Below are 17,693 nucleotides of genomic sequence, written 5' to 3' on the forward strand. Positions count from 1 at the left end.
ATTTACTATTCTTTCCAAGCCCCTCCTTCCTCATCATAGTTTGAACTGTGCCACTGTCAGGTGCAAGTGCTCTAATATGTGTTTCTAGAGAGCCAAATGGGGGGGTCAGTAATGTGGGGAATGTCCACAATGAGAATGACAGAAGAGGAAGGAACATGGAAGGCAGAAATGAGGGAGGAGAATATGTGTACAAGGTAGGGGAAGGAGATTAAAATAAGACACCCCCTCCTTCCAGCCATATGGTGTGGGGATCCATTGGAATGATGTTTTAAGGCTCCTAGTAGTGGTGAGAGCCATCTCTTTTGCCCATGATGTGTCGGTCATCCATATCGTTGCTGTCTGGGGAGTCAGGTGTCTCCGAGTCACTGCTGTCATCATCTTCCTCCATGCCCTCACTAGCTCTGTCCTTGCTGCTTTCTGCTGCCCTCTCCTGGCAACTCTGGTAGGACTGGGGAGATGAGACATCGGGTGAGAGGAAAGATCTGGCAACCCAACTGTCCCCCAGCCCAACCCACTGTGACTGCTTTTCACCTCCATGGGGTTGACTATGATGGTGAGGGCTGAGTCATCCCAGAACATATCACCGTCTTTGCTGCTGGTGCCTGTGTGCCCCCCTGCAACAGCCCCATGGACCTCTTGCCCTGCTTCCCGGCGGTGAAGTGAGTGGATACGCAGGATGCCAAGGATCACCATGAGTGCCAGGAAGCCCACACACACCACAATGATGATAGTGGCTGCACTGAGGACCACTGTGGAGAGAGAAAAGGAGGAGGAGTGGTCAGAGTCTGTCACATAAACATATATTTCCAACCTGACCCACACCTAACCCATAGAAACCAGGGCTGCTGGGCAGAGCTTGCATTCTTGGTTTAGGCAGGAACGTCCTGACTCACTCCCCTGGGCACAGGCAATTCCTGCCTTCTGCTGCTGCATCCTCACTCAATGCCTGCACGGTTTCCCAGGATGCCCAGGTCCTCTAACATCAGGTCTTGCCAGTAGGATCTGCATGTCTTCACTTACTGAGGTAACTAGAATTTGTCACATAGTAGTCATTTGTATCCTACCCTTGGGAGGTAGAAACATGAGAGTGTGATTTCTAAGTAAGCAGTAGAGAAGAAAGGAAGCCCAAAGAAGTGTGCTTTGCACATGGGGCAGAGGTGAGGGTTGTGATGGTCTTTTAATTTAATGTCACAGTCCAAGTCCAGCTTCTCCACAGGAGAAGATTTCAAATTCATCTAAAGAGTCTCAGCACAGCCATTTAGGTTTCTAGGTTGAGCCCTGATTCCCCAAATAATCATCTTTCCTGGACAACCTATCTAGGCTCTCCTTGGATTAATTTTGGGTGGTTCTGTACAGCAAGGGTACAGAACCTAGCTGCTTCTGCTGCATTCAGGAAGAGCTGGGGAAGGGAGTAGCAAAGGCAGATCTTTGGGGCTCTACCAGCACATATGCTATTCCTGCAGTGGTTCAGTTTCAGCTGCAGACTGGACCAGTTTTGAATCAGTTGCTGCGAGAAGCTAGAACCAAAGGCAAAGCATCCATGCTCCCTACAGGAGGAGGCCAAAAATGATGTAGAGTCCTCTGTAACAGACCTTGAGCTATCACAACCTAGGAGGAACCAATTAGGCTGCTTTCATGCTTGTGGCACAGAGCTGCCAGGTCAAACCAACAAATCAAATCTCTGGTCTGGGATTCAGTCCTCATTTCGCTCTCTGTTCTGGGGGCAAGAATCCTCCTCTTGGCCTCCTGTCTGCAGGGTGCTGTCTCCTATATTTTTTTGCCTTACTGATCACCACCTAGTTCTGTCTCCTCTTAGAGCAGTGCCAGCCTTGATTCTCTTCACTTCTGTCTGAAATCACGTTACCCAGCTCTGCAGAGCACATTTGCAAGATACACAAATGGAATAGTACCAGCTCATGGCTGCTCATTTTAGACCTTCTCAGGTGTAGGTTTCTGACAACTTCTACGCACATCAGAGAAGCAACACAACAAAGGGGAATAATTGTCACACCAAGCTCTAAAACACAATTTGATCTGGACTGCAGTCCATTTGCTCATGAAGAGTGGGACAGGACAGTATAATTAAAACTCAGTAAGATGGGTGTAGGGAGCCTGAAATGAAGTCTGTACTATAGATTCTACCAGGATATCAGAAAATGAACATTCTGATCCAAGGGAATAAAACCAAAAGATAGAGTTACATACTAGAGTCACTATGGGCGCTTGCCAAACTGTGCCCAGATAGCTCTGGGGGTAAGTGATGGCCTCGGTGCATGAACAGCTGGGAACTCAGAATATGGTTAGGATGAGCAGCTCGGTTCATGTTGTGGAGGACATTCACCTGCAGAAAGACCAGAGTGAGGGAGAGTGAGACTTAGCCCTGTGTTCATTGTGATCCTGCCAACATTGCTGTGCATTCCTCTGCACCATTTCCTCTCCATGCACGCAGAAGCAACTGTATGTGCATGTATTGATCTTGTACCTCAACAGTAAATTCATTGCTGGAGTAGCGCCCATTCATCTCAGTGCAGGACAGGTGAAATTTCCTTTCATAAAGAGCAGCACCATGGCTGATGTGGTACGAGACCTGGTGTAGTATCTCCTCATATACTGCAATGCTCTCCACCCCTGAGACCAAGAAGAGAGAACTGCTGAGGGATGAGGAAGCTCCTGCTTCTATGTTATCTAGCATAATAGTCCTGTAGAGCCTAAGAGCTATGGAGACAGCTAAGGCAATGCTGGGTTCATGGAAGGGAGCAGTTTTGGAACTAGCTGCAAAGGATCTGGTGAAATCCTTGCTTGCATTGCTAAAACACGTCAAAGGGAAGGAAAGATCTAGAGCAACAGTCCTGTTAAGTTCTGGAGAGGGCAGAAGCATTGCACCAGTGCTACTGGTATCTGAGAATATCAAACCTCAAGGACAACGGGAGAAAGTCAGGAGTGATGCAAGGCTGAGTCAGAGCTCAGACACTGTGCCTTAGCACTGTGTGCTGGAGGAGGAGCCATCTCTCCAAGGAAATGGTCTGGGACTTCAAAAACCAGTAGTTCAGAAAAAGGCTACCTCTCAGAACCTTGCAAAGTGCATCAGAGCATCTCTAACACTGGGTTAAGTGCTTCTCCTAGTGATGCCTTACAGGCATTGAAAGAGGCATAAAAAGACAACTGTGGCCAAGGAGAAGACATACCTGTGATGGTGAGGTAGGCAGAGGTGTTAACAAGCTCGAGGCCCCGCTGCTGCAAGGATGCCGCATCCAGCAGCAGATATTCCCTCTCTGGGTCCAAGTCATCTCCTACCAGTGAGATCTCACAGCCATCCAGGTTGTGCACAATCTCATCTGACATTCGTGTGTCTGTCACTGAGAGGAAAGAAGACAAGGCCAGAAAGCCAGACAGACATGAATCAAGGCAGGAGTTACTCACAATGGTACCCACTTACTTAGAAGTGCCCACATCATAAATAATGACTTCCCTTTCTCTGCTCACACTGATCTTGAGTAAAATCACTGTTAGTCTAATTATTTGTTGGAGGAGTCCCCCTGTTTCTAATGATATTATTTATGCACATAATAAAGTCACTCTATTTTGGAACAACATACCATTATGGGACTGGTTCATGATAATACATCTTGGCTATAAGGACTCTGTTGATGATGGCAATGTGCAAATTAGCAACAACTATATCACACATTCCCAGACACTGAATGCTTTTGAAAGCTTTCCCGTATCTCACAGCTGCTGGTAACCATGTTTGAGATCCTATCTTACTCAAAATGGCAACCACTTTCAATGACTAGTTGCTTTCAGCAGGGCTAAGACCAACCTGCCCTAAGTCAAGATACTCATCATTGTATAAGCAAAGCTGGCCCCAGGAAAGAGATCTATTAAAAACTAACTGAAGCAAACAGGGAAGCACATCCAGAGCATCTTCAGGAAAGGTAACCATATCTCTAGCTATTAAACAGAAAACTATGAGCAAAGAATCTGATTAGCAGAAGAGAGACAAAAGAGGTGAAAGGACATGTGGAACATAGAGTGCAGAAAAGGAATCTGAGTGCAATGGAGGGAAATTGAGAGACAAGATATTATAGGGTGTGAGGAAACAAACTGGAGAATTTATAGGAATAAGTGGTGCAGGAAGAGTCTGGAGGGCAAAGAAATATGGGAAGCAGGAGAGACAGAAGTAGGAGGAGACTGAGGAAGTGCTGGAGTGGAGAGGAGAAGAGGAATAACATCCAGTGTTAGATTCAGTAAGGGGAAATGTAGGTAAAATGTGAAAGGGTTTAGGAAGCAGCAGCCTGGGAAAGAAGGAGGAGGGAGTGAGGCAAGGAACTGGGAGGATGGAAAAGGTACCAGGAGGAGCAGAAAGGGATAAGAACTGATTACCCTACATATTTACAGGCAATGTGCTTTGCTTCTATATTTGTAAGCTCTCCCCTGTTTGGGCATCATGAGGGGCTCTACTTCCTATGCAGAACAGCATCACTTGCACATCTTTCTGGTTTATCTTATACCTCTCCCTGTACTCCACTCACCGGTACCATGCCAGCTCTCATCCTTCTTGGCCTCCACCTGGTGAGAAATAGAGCAGGTGATCTGGAGGTTGGGGAACAGGGGAACCCCATCAGGTGCCTCAAAGTCTGATGCAGGGTGAGCAAAGTGGGCATTGCCACTCAACAGGATCTGGGGGGCATCAGGCTGTAGCACCACAACATAGCCTTCCACATCAGGAATGGAGACACAGGACTCTTCACTGAAACATCTGAAGGAGAGAAGGAGAACGCACTAGTTGGCCCTAGATTCTATCCACTCCATTGCCAAAGAGCATCTCCTGCCCATGACTGCCAGTGAAGGGAATATTTTTTTCTGGCAGTCTTCCAAAAGCTTCCCTATAGCCTGCTGTGCAAGACAGAGAAACGTGCTGGGAATGACATCACTGTATTTCAAGTGTCTTGGTGACATCCACACACCATAGAGAAAAATTAAAACCAGCCCACATGCCTGGAACATCATGAGCGAAAGCAGAAGTTCTGCTACACCTGAATGGACCCCAGGCAAGCATCTGGATACTTTAATGATTATTTTCTAGAAAGAGTCTTAACTATGCAGGGGCATCAATCAGAGTTACAGTACAAGGTGTGGGAGTGCAATTTTAGCCAAAAGAGAGGTAATCTTCCTACTGAGCTTAGCCAGAGGTGCTGTTTTGGCCACTCACTTGACAGTAGTGGTGAGCCTGAGTGGCCGGACTCCAGGGGTAGCAAAGCGCAGTGAGTTCAGGTAAGCCACATGCTGGATTGCATGATTGAACGTTTCCACATCATCACCCTCCAAGGTGAGCAGGGACTGAGAGGGGTTCACATGAACCTACAGGTGGAAGAGAAGAAAATATTCAGGGTTCTTTGGCAAATGCCAAGAGTCCAGGTTAAGAGAGATGCAAAGGAGAAAGACAGGGAGCCCTCTGAGGTGGAGGAGCAGGCAAAGTCCTAGGAAGTAAAGCAGGGAGGAGAGTGGAGGAGACCCATGCAGGCTGTGGAGATGAGCATACCTTCATCCCTTTGCCCAGACTGTCGAAGTCACTGTAATCAAGCCCCTCACGGCAGGCATAGAGGCATTCAATAACCTCCCGGTTTTCCAAGCTGCCAGGCCGCACAGTAAAGCCAGCCAAGTAACCATGGAAGTAGTGGTGTATCGGCAGAGGATCTCCTGAGGGAAACATGGGAGGCGAAGGGTGCGAGAGACAGGGAGAGGAAGGAAGAAAAGACAAAAGCAACAGTGAGGGTCATATAAATGTTAAAGGAGAAAGAAAGAGAGAAACAGAGGGGTACATGAGATGGGGAGGAACAAGGACAACAAAGACAGGGGTTGTTAAAGTTAGGAGATGACAATTCTTGGAATTCCAGACAGGGAGAAGAGTGAGAAAAACAGACTGACAGAAAGACTAGGGCAGAGAACAGTGGGTAGTGTAGAGAAGTTTCTGCCAAACCACTGAATGCCAGATGGAAACAATTTCTCCTCCCCTTCTCACTCTGGTTTCTGTGAGGGCTTTTAAAAAAATGATATGCTCTATAGACAGTTAGGGATGAGGTGACATCTCCTGATGTCTCTAATAGCTGTTGTGTTCTTCAGAGACCAACTTCAATGACCAGGCATGAGGACTGTTCTATTTCTCCACATGAAAAACACACTCAGTCTCTCAAAGCAGGCTGTAGTCCTCCCGTTGACCTTCTCATGCTCCACAGAGATCAAGGTGTCAAGGAGCAGTCTGTCAGATAATAAGGGTTTTCCCCCCAAGATGGTGAGAGGTGGCAGGACAGGACCGGGCGGGAGTTGTATGAGAAAGGCACAATGCAAGAAATGATAGTCATGCATGGCAAAGAGGGGAAGAGAGCTACCTTATTTCTTTACCCTACCTTGTACAGTATCAGTAAAGTTCTCATTTACTCTGTTTTTCTCTTTATTTTTCTCTTCTGCAAAAGAAGAACATTCAGACAAGCAATTAGGCCTTGGAAGAGGGTGGACTCAGGGCCAAGCAAGCTCTGGTATCACCTAACGCAAAAGAACAGCTCTGGAGTCATGTGCCTTGCAGTGCACCCTTCAACCTTACAGACAGTACATCCCGGAAGAGCGATAGCATAGTGCCTCTCATGAAGGGGATGGTGAGACTGTAGGATGAGTTACTGATAAAAGGAAGAAAGCATGTTTTTTTTTCCTCCTTTCACAATGATATCTATTCTAGGAACTAAGTGGTTCTCATTTATCACTGATCCTAGCCATGTTCTCAACAAAGCCACTTTTGTCAGTCTTTGAAACTCAGATGGTTCCAGGAGAGTATCCCAACCTGATTAATATCCCTGACCAGGCAGAAGCAGGACTATAGGAAAGGTCTGACCTGCTGGCAGTTTCTGGTGGAGTGATGACAAGCAGCAGGCAAATTCCTTTGGTTTTGTCCTGCTCCATTCTTGTAGGAGAACTGAAAGACCTTGGAAAGACAGTCTTTCATCTCCACAGCACTGGTTTTAATCTGGTAATGGCTTAACTAGGTTCCTAACCTGGTCTTTGTCCACCAACTCATCTCCTGGGCAGAATGATTTGTGACTTCTCCATGTAGACCCTAAAGGCACACAAATCCTCAACAATACAACCAGCAGCATAAACAGTACTGCCTGCCCTCTGGTGAGAAGCTTTGGTAAAAAGGCCAGTGCCTGAATGAGGTAGTTTCATCGCTCCTTCACCTGAAAGCTGGTTATCCGTCTGCATGTTCTACTGCTGCTGTACGTGAAGCTGCCATYGACACTTGTTCCTGAGCTATTGTTACCATGACCTCCTGGCTTGGCCCATGAGGAGAGAAGGAGCCACACTGGTTTTGATGCCAAGGTGCTGAGATGGCTGCAATGTTGTTTGCATCATTTAGTATTAGGCAGTGTTTCTTCCACCTCTTCTGGCTCTCCCTCCACTCCCTTGTTTCCCTTATGGTAACAGCATAGGTCAGGGAGTGGGCACTCACCAGTCCAGCAGGCTCCAATCATGAGGGAGGGCTCCTGCCGTGGGGGATGAATGAGGCCATTGTCATGGATGAGAGCAGGGTCATAAGAGACTCCATCCACATAAAGCGTGACAGTGGGGAACTCAAGGTTGAGGGCATAATGGTGCCATTCATCATCACAGACCTATAGCAGACAGCAGAAGGAGGGATCAGCAAGAGCAAGTAGGAGAAAGAACAAGAAGAGAAGGCAAACACTTCCTCACCTGCTCCAACTTCCAAAGGAACTTCACAGGCCTTGCACTCTCCAGCAATGGCCAGTATAGGAAAGCAATTCGGCAGCCATGCACAGCCAGAGAGTAATGCGAGTAGCCATCCTCTACAAGGGGGCAAGCACAGGGAGTTACATATCACTCTTCAAAGCAGTGTCACTAGCCAGAGCCCAGAAACACATGCTAGCCTGCATGACTGGCATTCAGCACCATGTGTTCACAGCGGGCTCGACTGTTCCCAAAAAATGTGATAGGAGCTGGCAGGCTGGAGAAGATATGTTCCTAAGGAGAGACCCCTTCCCAGGTCCCATTGTGGAATAAAGAGATTTCCACCTGCAAGGACAATCCCTTCTAAGAAGTTAGAAGTGGGCAGAAGTGTCAGCTCCCCAGGAAAAGTGTCTCACCACTCTGCACTGTACTGCAGATCACCGTCTCCTCTTCCCTCCTGCCTTTGCTAGGCACCACAGCATGTTTCATCCATACAGACAGGGTGAAGTGGTCACTCAGCCCCTCATGGGCATTTGGCCCATTCACCACAGGCACCTGGGCAGCGTGGCTGCCATTGAACCAGTAGATGAGGCTGCTGTCCTGGCTGTAGTGCACTGAGAGCCGCGCAGTCCAGTTTGCTGTGGGGCTAGGCACAGGCAACAGGTCTATCTCTCCTGAGGCAGCACCTATCAAGAAGGAAATAGTCAGGAATGTCACAACAGGAGACTGATGAGCCTGGGAACTGGGGCACAGAAGAAGGGGGTACTAGAGGGCCCACTGTAACTTCGCAGAGCACAGGGAGAAGAGCTGCCTATGGGCCACATGTGGATGGGATGGTGACTTTCCATCTGTGCTGAGGAAAGTCCCACAGACTCTGTCTAATGGGACAGTGAACAGAAATCTCCAGCTTTCCATCATGGAGAGCATTGGGAGTCCCTTAGTAATATAGGCAGGGTCCTCATTGCCCTCAGTGCATCAGGTGAGGTCACAGCGCTGCTGACCACAGCAGATATGAGGATTGTGTCTCAGCAGCTCTCCTGTGTGAAGTACAGAGGTATTACTGTGCCTCCCTTTAGGGGAAAGGGCAGGGTGCTTTGTGAGAGCTGCACTTGGCTCAGGAAAGAATCATTCACCACAGAGTTTGCGTAGTGACTTCTCGGAGTAGTTATCCCGGTCACAGCCCTTAGCCACGTGGTTTGTCTGCAGCTCCACCGTGGCCTGGATGTTCCACAGGGGCTCATCACAGGTCTCCAGGTGAATGCTGGGAAAGAGTGCAAGGCTGCCTGCACCCGGTGTGTACTCAATCCTCTTGTTCCAGCCTAGCAAAGGAGAGTGAGAGAAAAAGAGGAGTTAGGGCCTGCCAAGGACCCAAGGCCAGAACATTTGTTTCACACAAACGACATCTATGGACTGGGCCAAAACTAGAGATTTTTGGCCCTTTCTGCATTGAAAAATCAACCCATTCAACCTTACATGCCTGGGATCACTGCAAGGGGAGAATTCCTAGAAGAACAGAGTCCAAATTCTCATCTTCTACAGCTAGCCCCTTGGATTTTTAGCCTCTCTTATCAGGCAAAGCAGATATTTATCTGTTGATTTCCCCTTAATTCTATTGACTTAGCTGAATCTGTGGGCACACAGCACCTCTGGAAAAGCCAAAGATTCTCAAGATGAACCAAAGAAATCAATCCATACTGAATACAGTCTATGGGCCTTATCAAATGCACGGTATTTCCCAGTAATACAAGGAATGTTTTCCCCATGTTAGAATTGCCTTCTGGTAGCTTTGCAATACAGTGACCTTAGATGGGACTGATGGGTTGATGCCAGAATTGAACTGTATGTATGTGCACACATATTTATATATGTATATATAAACATTCCCAATCAGTAGGACTAAGCAGTTCAGCATAAGCAAAGGGAAGACAGAACTCTATCTGGAGGTTTCATACCCTGCCAGCTGGGCTTGCAGGTGGGTTTCACCTGGATTTCTACTTCAGCATCATCAGAAGCCCGCTTCTTTCCACAATCATAGGCCGTTACTGTGAATTTGTAGAGGCGTTCTCCACTGTACTGCAGCTTCTCCGTGTTCTCAATGTTCCCTGGTTAGCAAAACAAAGAGGTCAAGGGAGAAGAAAGACAGCCTCCTCAAAGATGTTCCTTCTAGAAACCACTCTTACTTCTGATCAACTACAAAAACAACCAAAAAGGAGTGCCTCTCTGTAACATACTACAGCATCCCACAAAATGGCTGCTGCATCTCTGCACAAGGATAGAATAGGAATAAAAGGATAGGAATGCTAGAAGAATCACAGTTCATATAGCACACATCTGCCAACAAATGGGACAGGCAGAGAGAGAACAAGGCAGAAAGGGAGTGTGACATGGTCGTGGTCAGTTCAGATTCTTACCATCGTTGTCAATCAGAAAGGGAATGTTAGGGGTCAGGATCTCATAGTAGCAGATCTGGCTGTACTGTGGCGAGCAGTCTCCATCAATGGCCTCCACACGCAAGATGCGATCATACAGCTTTCCTTCAGTCACTGCCACATGATACAACTTTTCCACAAAGACAGGAGCAAACTCATTCACATCGTTTACTCGAACGTGCACTGTGGCCCTGATGCAGAGAAATGTGAGTAAGAACTTATCAGTTGATGACGAACCAAACGCCACCTAAACTTCCTTGCAAATCAGTGCCCCTGAAGTGCACTAGTTCCAGTTCCAACCATCAGAGGCAAGGACAAGGAAAGAAACCTGGGTTTCAGCATAGCAGTGTTGGCTCATAGGAGTTTGGACAAAGGTTTCCAATCCCAGAGAAAGAGTTAAAGGACTGAAAATATAATCTGGACCTCCTGCATATGCAATAACATAAGACACTACCATTAGGCACAACTGTCAAACACTCCTCATTTGTAGTGCATTCACTCATGTGGCTCACAGAGTCAGTGAACAGGACCATCACATTTCTCTCTGAGTACTATTAACGTTATGGGATCAAGGCTAGAGAAAAATCCTTTCGGCTACAAGAAGAGCTCCCACAGCATTTCTCATTTCCGCTTCTGTGACAGACAGCATTTTGTAACATGCAGTAAGCACCACATGGACTTACTTGTGTGATTTCTTGGTATTGGCCCCTTCTGGTCCCTCTCCACAGTCATAAGCCTGGATGGTGAACGTGTGCTCCTTACGTGCTTCACAATCCACTGGTTCCTTAGCCCGGATCAGCCCCTCACCTGTAGCTTTGTCCAAGATCACAGCTTCAAAGGGCACCCCTGCCCCATGGATCCGGAAGCCACAGATTTCACCTGGTACCCACAGGGGGAAAGAGGAAGGGGAGAAAGGAAAGGCTTGAGGAGAGCAGTAATTTTCCTTTCCTTGTGACCCTTTTCCCTGTTCTCCTTTCGTTGTGCACCTGCACCCTTGCAGTATGTCCCCTCACTTCCCTCTCCTATATTTTCTTCCTTTGTAACTGACAGTCTCCTTTCTCCCTCACTATCACCTGTCATTTTGGTGCAATTTCTGGTTCCCTAGGAGTTCCTTCTACCATCTCTTGCAGCCATTTACGGTATAGATTGCCCTCTACTGGAGACTATTCCCACGGCAAGGAGACAACCAGCATCTGCAAAGACTAGAGGTTACAAGGCTCAAGCTAGCTGTATTAAGGTTGTACAGTCACAGCACTGAGGGAGCACTTTGCAATCATTATTTCTCCTCCCCCCCCCCAATGAGGCCAAATAGGCCATTTATTGCAGATAGACAGCTAAAGCATGCAGATTCATGATGTCTCATCCACCCCCACAGAGGATGTGCACAGTCCTTCAGGGAATTACAGATGGGGTCAGCTAAATCCTAAAGTTCAGCTCTCAGGCACAACCTTTTCTCTCCCAAAGCTGAGAGAGAAGGCATGAGAAAGCTCCAGGCACAGCCTAAGCAAGCACCAGGAAAATAAAATCTCAGAGAAGCATTGTCTGAATTTTCAGAGATTTGTGCTCGCTGTGAGGGATGTGGACCTGCAAACAAAGTGTGCCCTACCAGCTTTCTTCACCACTCATAGAAACAGGACTGTGCATGTGATCTTCGTAAATAGCAGAACTGCGTCAAAAAGTAGCTGGCTCCACCCTCATTTCTCTCCCAAATGGAAACATCTCACAGGATCCTAAATCAAGATATATCCAAAATTGCCTTTAGACTTCCCTGGGGAGCTCCTCCAGAATAAGGTTTGTAGGTGGTCATTTCCTGAACAGACTTAGAATCTGGCACAGGGATGTATTTGACCCTGTCTCTGTCTCTTTGGAGGTCTCCTCCTGCCTCCCACCCTTTCCAAAGCTGTTACCCACCTACCTGCATAGTGCAGCGGAGCATCTTTGTCCAGTGCAAATAGCGGTGGGTTAAGCAGGACTGTGTTATCATTCTCCATGATGATGCCCTGATACTCGGCTTCAATCCAGGGCTTGTGCTTATTTGCTGAGATGGATTTGGGGGAAGGGATGGAGCACAGGAATGTGTTAACCACAAATGACAGATTTAGTAGAGAAAGAGCAGAATATCATCCACTGACAGGTGACAATCGCCCCTCCCCACCTTCTTCTCTTAGTAAAGAAGGCTAAAAATAGGTTGGGAGGAAGGAGTTATCTTTCTTTAGTTCTACCCTACCTCACTCTTGGGAGACCTCATCAGAAATACTGTGTTCCTTCTGGCCTCCTCATTACTATCTTGTTAGATGTGTGGAGAGGCATTTGGGGGCCCAGGAAGGCTGAAGAGATTAAAAAAAAACCAAGAGACAGAAGTAGCCTAGTTCTGAGGTCAGATTCCAAATGCTAAATCCTTTAGCTCACTGAAGCCATAACTAAAGGATCCAGGATACATCTTCCCTTGGGGTGTCCCCAGGGAACAAGTCTTGTGTGCAGCCATTAACACTCCTGCCTTGCATCCTAAGGTGCAGGATCTACAAACACACACCCAGGCCCACTCTCAGTCAGTCTTCCTATGCATATAACAATCTAGTTTCAGAGTCCCTTGCTCCTTCCTTCCTTACTCCATGGTGAACACCATATTTCCTTGGCCCCTCCTTGCTTATCCCATTGGCTGGAGCCCAGCCAGGTTTGGCATCGAGGCAGCAACCAGCAGGAGGCTCCAAAAAATGTCACAGGCCCAGAAATAGCAAATTAATCTTTATCACACAGGCTCCAGGAAAGGGAAAGGGAGAAATAAAGGGGTGGGGGGAAGGGAGGGAAGAGAGAAGAAAAATCATTACAAATTAACTTCCCCCCTCCCCCATGCCCACTCTCTGCCAAATGGGCCTCAGAGATTATAGTACATGGCCTAGTTACAACCCTCATTCCCAGATAATCCCCCACTCTGCCTCCCTGTGGAGACCAAGATTTATTACAACCAGGCAATTCTTTGAGCACAGCATGGCTCAGAGTGGGTAGAGAATAAAATACAGAGCCTTTTCCCTCAAGGGCACTACTTCCAATATGTGAATCCATTCTCTGCAGCAAAATACCCTATAGCACCGTACTGAGAATGGGGTTAAGTATTGACTCAAAAGGGACAGCATCTATTACAAACTCAGCCATGATCACTTCTGCAAATCAGGACCAAGGGATGTTGCTGCAGCAGGGTGGTGGGTCAGCAGGCAGGACTATGGGTCAGAGTAGGGATGCACCAGCAGGGCAGAGCCAGCAGACCCAGCCTGACATAGCAGGGAAGGCTGGAGGTTCAGATTTCTCTCTCGCCATATTGATCAAGATTATAAAGCATTGCGTAGGAAACCCAAAGAAACATTCATCTTGCTCAGCACGCAGGCAGAATTCTTCCTGTGTGCAAATGCCCACGTTTCACCCCACTCCTCCACTGCCCCAGCCAGATTCCTCTCTGTGACGGCTCTAGTCCATGCACCATGCCACTCAGGCAAGAATCCATAGCTACAAATGCCAAAAATGCCCTGTTGCTGGGGTAACAAGCTGGTGGTAGAGGGACAAAGCCTTTGCTGCATCCACCTGCAACTTGGGAATCACCAGCCTGGTTTCTTGGGAAGCGAGTTCCTGGGGATTAGAAAAATAGGCTCCTACCAGCTTCAAGAAAGTTCTTACATGACTAAAATCATTTGCCAAAGGTAGACATATGTTTCATAGAGTGTAAATTCACAAAGGAGAGAGAAAAAACAGAGCATAAAGGGCCTTGCCTTGCAACTGGGCCCCTCAACACTAGAGTAATACAAATAAATACCCCTGCCAATATCAGCATACCCAGCACTCTGTGTTGCACCTGCTGTCTGCGGCCAGAACTAGCCCTGCCTCTGCTGAAGCACAGAAAGAACCTTAAAATGTCACATTCCCTGATGTCCCCTGAGTGCCATGCATGTTTTCAGTCCCCCACTCTGTCAGATTGTCTCACTGACTCCCCTAGAATGGATCTCTTGTGTCTGTGCCTACAGACACAGAACTAGGAACCTACATCTTTCTCCATTACTCTATGTGTTCAAAGAACATCTGCATTCAGAATGTTAGGGTGGTAGCATTAGGGGTTTTTTTTTTATTATTTAGCACATAAAATACAGTTTTATGTAAGCAACTTGCATAGTTAACACATAACCGTATAATAATTCCTATAGGCAGATCCCAGATGCATGAACTAGGCTTGAAAGATGGATGTAGGGGATGGGTTTCAGAAAACTGGAGGGGTCTGTGGAGAAGCGACACATTCTCTCTCAGCGTGCTAAGAAAGGGAGGGAAAGCTAAACCCACAGAGCACGAACTGAAACAAAAGCAAGATAAGTGGGTGGAAAAAGGGGAAATGAGGAGGGAACACTGGCAGAAAAGACTGTAGAAAAAGAGTGGAAAGAGACAGATAGAGCGAGTAGCTGAAGAGAGAGAAGGGATGGGACGAGAGTGCCTGAAACGGCAGAGAAAGCCCGAGGTGCTGGGGGCCAGCCGGAGACAGAATGTGACAGAATGTGAAGGCGACTGACAGCGCGTGAGCCACACCGCAATCGCGAGAGGCGGATGCATGAGCTGCTGCTGACAGCTGCCCCGCAGCCCCCGCCGCGAAGGGCGGCCGGATGGTCCCACCGGAGTGCAGCGCTGCAGCCCCGGCCCCGACCGGGGACCCTGACCGGCGCCGCCGCTCACCTTTGTTGGAGGAGCCGCCGAGCGGCAGCGCACAGAGGCAGAGGAGCGGGAGCAGCACGGAGGCGCGGGGCCGAGGGCTGCCCATGGCGGCACCGGCCGCGGCGCGCTGAGGGCAGCTGGACAGCGCCGACCCGGCCCGGCCCACGCCCTGGCTGCTGCGGCGGCGGCGGCGGCGGCGGCGGGCGCGGGGACGGAGCGGCACCTCCTCCGGCAGCCCCACGCCCCGGCCCCGCCCCGCCACTGCAGCATGACGTCACGGGCCCGGCGGTGATGGATGGGCGCCGGCAGCCAATGCTCGGAGCCCGCCAGCCAGGTGCTGCAGGGGGGCGGGCAGCCGAGTCGCGGGGGCGCGGCGCGGCGCTGTTTTCTCCCCTCGCTGCAGGCCGGTGAGGGGTGTGGGGTGCCTCCGCAAGTGGCGATCGGTGCTTCGCCCTAGGAAGCTGCTCTCCGCTGCAGGGGGATGCGGAGGGCCGGAGAATGTCGGGGTGGGGGCAGCAAACCACATCCAGACCCCGCCGCCCACGCTCCCCGGGCCAGGCGGCGGCAAGGCGGAGCTGTCAGCTTGCCACGGCGCCTCCTCGACAGCTGTAGACGGGCCGGGCCGCGGGACTCAGGGCACTGCTCCGAGGAAGCTCGCAGCCACCGGCGTCACGGCGCGAGGAGGGGACGGGGCCAGACAGGAGTTTAACAAAAACAGCCTCCGAGGAGGGCAGAGGGCGAGGAGGTGACCTTCTGCCCTCACGTTCTCCTGAGCTGAGGCAGGGATGCCGGGAGTAGAGGCAGTTCCGGCCTTTCCTGCGCCTGCCGGTGCGGGGACTCTTACTGCAGCGAGGAGCCCGGAGCTGGGCTGCCCTGCGTATCTCGCCGCGCCGCGGGAGAGGGACCGGCCCGGCCGCAGGAGCTTACCCGCTCCCACCTCCATGCTTGTCCCGTCCTTGCCGGGCAGCGCTCTCCGCCAGGCCAGGCCCTCTGCCCCGGGATGCCTCCCAACCTCACCGGCTATTACTGCTTCGTCTCCCAAAAGAATATGGACAATTACCTGCGGGCTTTAGGTAACTTCACCCTCCTCCTCCAGCTCCTTCCTCCTCTTTTCCTCCTTTCTGTCTCCAAACTTGCCAGCCCGAAGAATAAGGCAAGAGGAGGAAGAGATTTGGGAACCCTCTAATCCTTCCGTCTGTGTCTCTCACTTTTAGCCCTCTGATACACCCACGATGTGGCGGGGGGAAGGGGTTATCATGGCCAGGACTCCCCAGCTGGAGGGGCGGAGGAGCTCTGCAGGGGTGCAGCTAGAGGAGGCACATAGGTAGAACACAGATCTTGCCCCTCCCGTCTCATCCTCCAGATATCAACATGGTCCTGCGGAAAGTGGTTTGCCTCCTGAAGCCCGATAAAGAGATCATCCACGTGGGAGATCACATGATCATCCGCACAGTCACCTCCCTGCGAGACTATGTGATGGATTTTGACCTGGGAGTCCAGTTTGAGGAAGACCTGGGACCTGTAGATGGACGCAAATGCCAGGTGAGAAGTCCAAGCAGGGTGGTATGTCAGTGGACTGGGCTGGATTAGAAATTTAGGACTTGCCCAGCTTTTGATGCATGAACCAGGAGAGATCACAGCTCAGAGCTGGCCTTATCCTGGAGGTCTGGAAGCAAGTGATTCAATGAGCAAATATCCCACAGCAGAGGGATGTATACCAGAGGGCTAGAAAACCAGCACTTTGGGGACACAGAGGATACTATCCTCTGTAGCAAAGCCCTGTAAAGCCAGAAATTCAGCCTACTTACCAGTACTGAGTTGCAGAGCCATGGGGTCATTCAGCCCCCCACAAAGAGCATCAGTCCCCAGGAGCCACAAAAGAAATGCCAGATCAGGGACTGCATTTTAATATGTGTCTGAGAGGAACAGTGAATGTCAGCCCTGGAAATCAGTACTGCCAAGACTTTCTTCTCCTGGGACTGTCTCCCCCTCTCCTTTTTCAGACAACTGTCTCCTGGGAAGGTGATCAGCTGGTGTGTGAGCAGCTAGGAGAGAAGAGGAACAGAGGCTGGAGGCACTGGCTGGAGGGGGACCAGCTGCATCTGGTGAGGAGGGGTCTGCTGCAGCATGCTAAATCCCAGAGAATGGAGGGATACACCATGTGGGTGCTGAGAGCTGTGAAGGAGCCTGCACAGCTTCCCTCCAGCTCCTCTCAGGCGCCTGCCATGGCTCCTCAGGGGCAATGACCACTTCACACAAACATCCGCCTCCGGGACTTAAAAGTTAGCTCAGCAAAGCTGATGTCCCTTCCCTGGCCCACAATGTGGACCAGCTGGGGCTTTGTGAGGGGGAGGCTCACGGTGCAAGCTGAGAGGGCAGGCAGGGCTGTGGGCAACAGGCAGGCAGCGTCACAGCCCTGCCTTGGAGCACAGCAGCCTGGGGCCAAGCAGGGGCAGAGGTGGGGACAAGAGATGGGAAGGATCCAGCCTAAACTCCTCTTTCATCTCCACCTTTTCCCCAGCGCATGACAGCTGAGGACGAGGTTTGTTTTCAGGTCTTTCAGAAAGTGAAGTGACCACTTCTCTGGGCCCAACCCCACCATCAGCAGGAGCAGCCCAAGCTGGATCCTCRCTTTCAAGAGCAAACTCCTCATGGATTAAAATACAAGCAAAAGATGCGAGTAGGCCAAGACCCCTGTAACAGTGTGTTTTCTTCTGCCTCGCGTTTAGCTCGGCAGCAGCCCGTGCAGCTCGCTAGCCTGCAGCAGGAAGGCAGCCAGTGAAGGCTGCCGTCACTGGGCGGTGGCAGGCAGCGCTGGTCCGGAGCCTTGGGACCTCCCCC

The 17,693-nt window shown here is 49.9% G+C and overlaps 2 protein-coding genes across 5 annotated transcripts; one reads left to right on the top strand and one right to left on the bottom strand.

The window, feature by feature from the left end:
* Window positions 1-15,006, bottom strand: CLSTN3 (calsyntenin 3). 4 transcript variants are annotated; one of them, XM_026080289.1, is made up of 18 exons: window positions 14,874-15,006; window positions 12,082-12,204; window positions 10,850-11,045; window positions 10,149-10,357; window positions 9,690-9,839; window positions 8,871-9,056; window positions 8,154-8,423; window positions 7,744-7,856; window positions 7,502-7,664; window positions 6,408-6,464; window positions 5,543-5,700; window positions 5,213-5,361; window positions 4,533-4,759; window positions 3,186-3,356; window positions 2,483-2,628; window positions 2,206-2,341; window positions 532-749; window positions 1-448 (listed from the first exon to the last, which is right to left on the bottom strand). In XM_026080289.1, the coding sequence occupies exons 1-18, from the start codon at window positions 14,956-14,958 to the stop codon at window positions 278-280; spliced, it is 2,928 nt and encodes a 975-aa protein (XP_025936074.1). In that variant the 5' UTR covers window positions 14,959-15,006; the 3' UTR covers window positions 1-277. The 4 variants fall into 4 exon arrangements, with proteins under 4 accessions (XP_025936074.1, XP_025936072.1, XP_025936073.1 ...); XM_026080287.1 differs by having other exon boundaries at window positions 1-749; XM_026080288.1 differs by lacking the exon at window positions 14,874-15,006 and adding an exon at window positions 12,394-12,481 and having other exon boundaries at window positions 1-749.
* Window positions 15,007-15,468: 462 nt separating this feature from the next.
* Window positions 15,469-17,543, top strand: RBP5 (retinol binding protein 5). Its single transcript, XM_026080328.1, has 4 exons — window positions 15,469-15,925; window positions 16,216-16,394; window positions 16,856-16,957; window positions 17,374-17,543. Exons 1-4 carry the CDS (start codon window positions 15,853-15,855, stop codon window positions 17,425-17,427), a joined length of 408 nt encoding a protein of 135 aa, XP_025936113.1. The 5' UTR covers window positions 15,469-15,852; the 3' UTR covers window positions 17,428-17,543.
* The last annotated feature ends 150 nt before the right edge of the window (window positions 17,544-17,693 follow it).

This window comes from Apteryx rowi, unplaced genomic scaffold (assembly GCF_003343035.1).
Source record: "Apteryx rowi isolate R43461 unplaced genomic scaffold, aptRow1 scaffold_515, whole genome shotgun sequence".
Classification (NCBI taxonomy): domain Eukaryota; kingdom Metazoa; phylum Chordata; class Aves; order Apterygiformes; family Apterygidae; genus Apteryx; species Apteryx rowi.